This window comes from Passer montanus, unplaced genomic scaffold (assembly GCF_014805655.1).
Source record: "Passer montanus isolate IOZ18808 unplaced genomic scaffold, ASM1480565v1 scaffold2075, whole genome shotgun sequence".
NCBI lineage: Eukaryota > Metazoa > Chordata > Aves > Passeriformes > Passeridae > Passer > Passer montanus.
This window is the reverse complement of record NW_024366676.1, coordinates 1-2,763: the sequence shown is the minus strand read 5'-3', so window position 1 is coordinate 2,763 and position 2,763 is coordinate 1. Positions and strand designations below refer to the sequence as shown.

General features: G+C 60.1%; 1 protein-coding gene across 1 annotated transcript; it reads left to right on the top strand.

The window, feature by feature from the left end:
- Positions 1–69: 69 nt before the first annotated feature.
- LOC120501850 (aurora kinase B-like) lies at positions 70–787 on the top strand (the record flags this gene model as incomplete). The annotated part of the gene is made up of 2 exons (XM_039708595.1): positions 70–131; positions 574–787. Coding segments are annotated over exons 1-2 (276 nt in total), but the record flags the coding sequence as incomplete, so codon positions are not given.
- Between the last annotated feature and the right edge of the window lie 1,976 nt (positions 788–2,763).

Here is a 2,763-nt window from a genome sequence, read left to right as displayed (position 1 = left end):
ACACCTGGGGGCAGCTGGGCACACCTGGGACACCTGAGAGTGAGGTTATGGGGCTGGGATGGGGGTAAAATGGGGGTAAAAGGGCTCAAAATGGCCGACTTCGGGTGGTCCGTGCACGCGCCCTCGCTCAGGTGAGGCTGGCACACACCTGGCACACACCTGGGCACACCTGGGCACACCTGGGGCACACCTGGGGCACACCTGGGACAGGTGAGACACACCTGGGCTCAGCTATGAGAGGTCTGTCAGTGCCCAGGTGTGCCCAGGTGCATGTTTAACCCCTCAGGCACCAGACGCTGTGCGGCACCCAGGGTTACCTGGCACAGGTGTGAGTGTGTGAGTGCCCAGGTGTGCCCAGGTGTGCCCAGGTGTGTGTTTAACCCCTCAGGTGCCGCACCCTGTGTGCGGTCACCTGGCACAGGTGTGAGTGTGAGTGCCCAGGTGTGCCCAGGTGTGTGTGTAACCCTGTTTAACCCCTCAGGCGCTGCACCCTGTGCGGCACCCTGGGTTCCCTGGCACAGGTGTGAGTGTGTGAGTGCCCAGGTGCGCCCAGGTGTGTGTTTAACCCCTCAGGCGCCGGACGCTGTGCGGCACCCTGGACTACCTGCCCCCCGAGATGGTGGAGGGCGGCGGCCATGACGAGAAGGTGGACCTGTGGTGCCTGGGGGTGCTGTGCTACGAGCTGCTGGCCGGGCACCCCCCCTTCGAGAGCCCCTCGGCCGCCGACACCTACCGCAGGATCACGCAGGTGAGCTCACCTGGGCATGGCGGGCATGGCTGGGCACAGGTGGGCACTGAAACCCCCTTTAAAGTGAGCCAAAACCCCATCAAAGTGAGCCAAAATCACACAAAGTGACCCAAAGTGACCCAAATCCCCTGTGAGAGCCCCTCGGCTGCTGATACCTGCAGGGGGTCACACAGGTGAGCTCACCTGGGCACGGCGGGCATGGCGGGCGCACCTGGGCACAAGGGGGCACCAAAATCCCCGTAAAACTGAGAGAAAATCCCATCAAAGTGACCCAAAATCACACAAAGTGGCCCAAAGTGACCCAAATCCCCTGTGAGAGCCCCTCGGCTGCTGACACCTACAGGGGATCACGCAGGTGAGCTCACCTGGGCACGGCTGGCACACCTGGGCACACCTGGGCACACCTGGGCACTGAAACCCCCTTTAAAGTGAGCCAAAACCCCATCAAAGTGACCCAAAATCACACAAAGTGACCCAAAGTGACCCAAACCCCCTTCGAGAGCCCCTCGGCTGCTGACACCTACAGGGGATCACGCAGGTGAGCTCACCTGGGCATGGCTGGCACACCTGGGCACAGGTGGGCACTGAAACCCCCTTTAAAGTGAGCCAAAACCCCATAAAAGTGAGCCAAAATCACACAAAGTGACACAAATCCCCTTTGAGAGCCCCTCGGCTGCTGATACCTACCGCAGGATCACGCAGGTGAGCTCACCTGGGCACGGCTGGCACACCTGGGCACAGGTGGGCACCAAAACCCCCTTTAAAGTGAGCCAAAACCCCATCAAAGTGACCCAAAATCACACAAAGTGACCCAAAGTGACCCAAACCCCCTTCGAGAGCCCCTCGGCTGCTGACACCTACAGGGGATCACGCAGGTGAGCTCACCTGGGCATGGCTGGCACACCTGGGCACAGGTGGGCACTGAAACCCCCTTTAAAGTGAGCCAAAACCCCATAAAAGTGAGCCAAAATCACACAAAGTGACACAAATCCCCTTTGAGAGCCCCTCGGCTGCTGATACCTACCGCAGGATCACGCAGGTGAGCTCACCTGGGCATGGCGGGCATGGCTGGGCACAGGTGGGCACTGAAACCCCCTTTAAAGTGAGCCAAAACCCCATCAAAGTGCCCCAAAATCACACATAGTGACCCAAATCCCCTGTGAGAGCCCCTTGGCTGCTGATTGATCATGCAGGTGAGCTCACCTGGGCACGGCTGGGCACGGCTGGCACACCTGGGCACACCTGAGCACAGGTGGGCACCGAAATCCCCGTAAAACTGAGAGAAAATCCCATCAAAGTGACCCAAAGTGACCCAAAATCCCCCCTGTGAGAGCCCCTCGGCCGCGGATACCTACCGCAGGATCACGCAGGTGAGCTCACCTGGGCACGGCTGGGCACGGCTGGCACACCTGGGCACTGAAACCCCCGTAAAACTGAGAGAAAATCCCATCAAAGTGACCCAAAGTGACCCAAAATCCCCCCTGTGAGCGCCCCTCGGCCGCGGATACCTACCGCAGGATCACGCAGGTGAGCTCACCTGGGCACACCTGGGTACCAAAATCCCCTGAAAACTGAGCCAAAACCCCATCAAAGTGAGCCAAAATCACACAAACTGAGCCAAACTGGCCCAAATTCCCCTGTGAAAGCCCCTCGGCCGCTGACACCTACAGGGGGTCACACAGGTGAGCTCACCTGGGCACGCTGGGCACACCTGGGCACAGGTGGGCACCGAAACCTCCTGAAAACTGAGAGAAAATCCCACCAACCTGCCCCAAAATCACCCAAATTGCCCCAAATTCCCCTGTGAGAGCCCCTGAGGCTGATACCTGCAGGGGGTCACACAGGTGAGCTCACCTGGGCACACCTGGGCACACCTGGGCACAGCTGGGCTCACCTGTCCCCACTCTCCTCCCTCCCCCCAGGTGCACCTGCACTTCCAAACCCCATCCCTGAGCCCACCTGTGCCCACCTGAGCTCACCTGTCCTCACCCATTCTCACCTGTCTCACCTGTCCG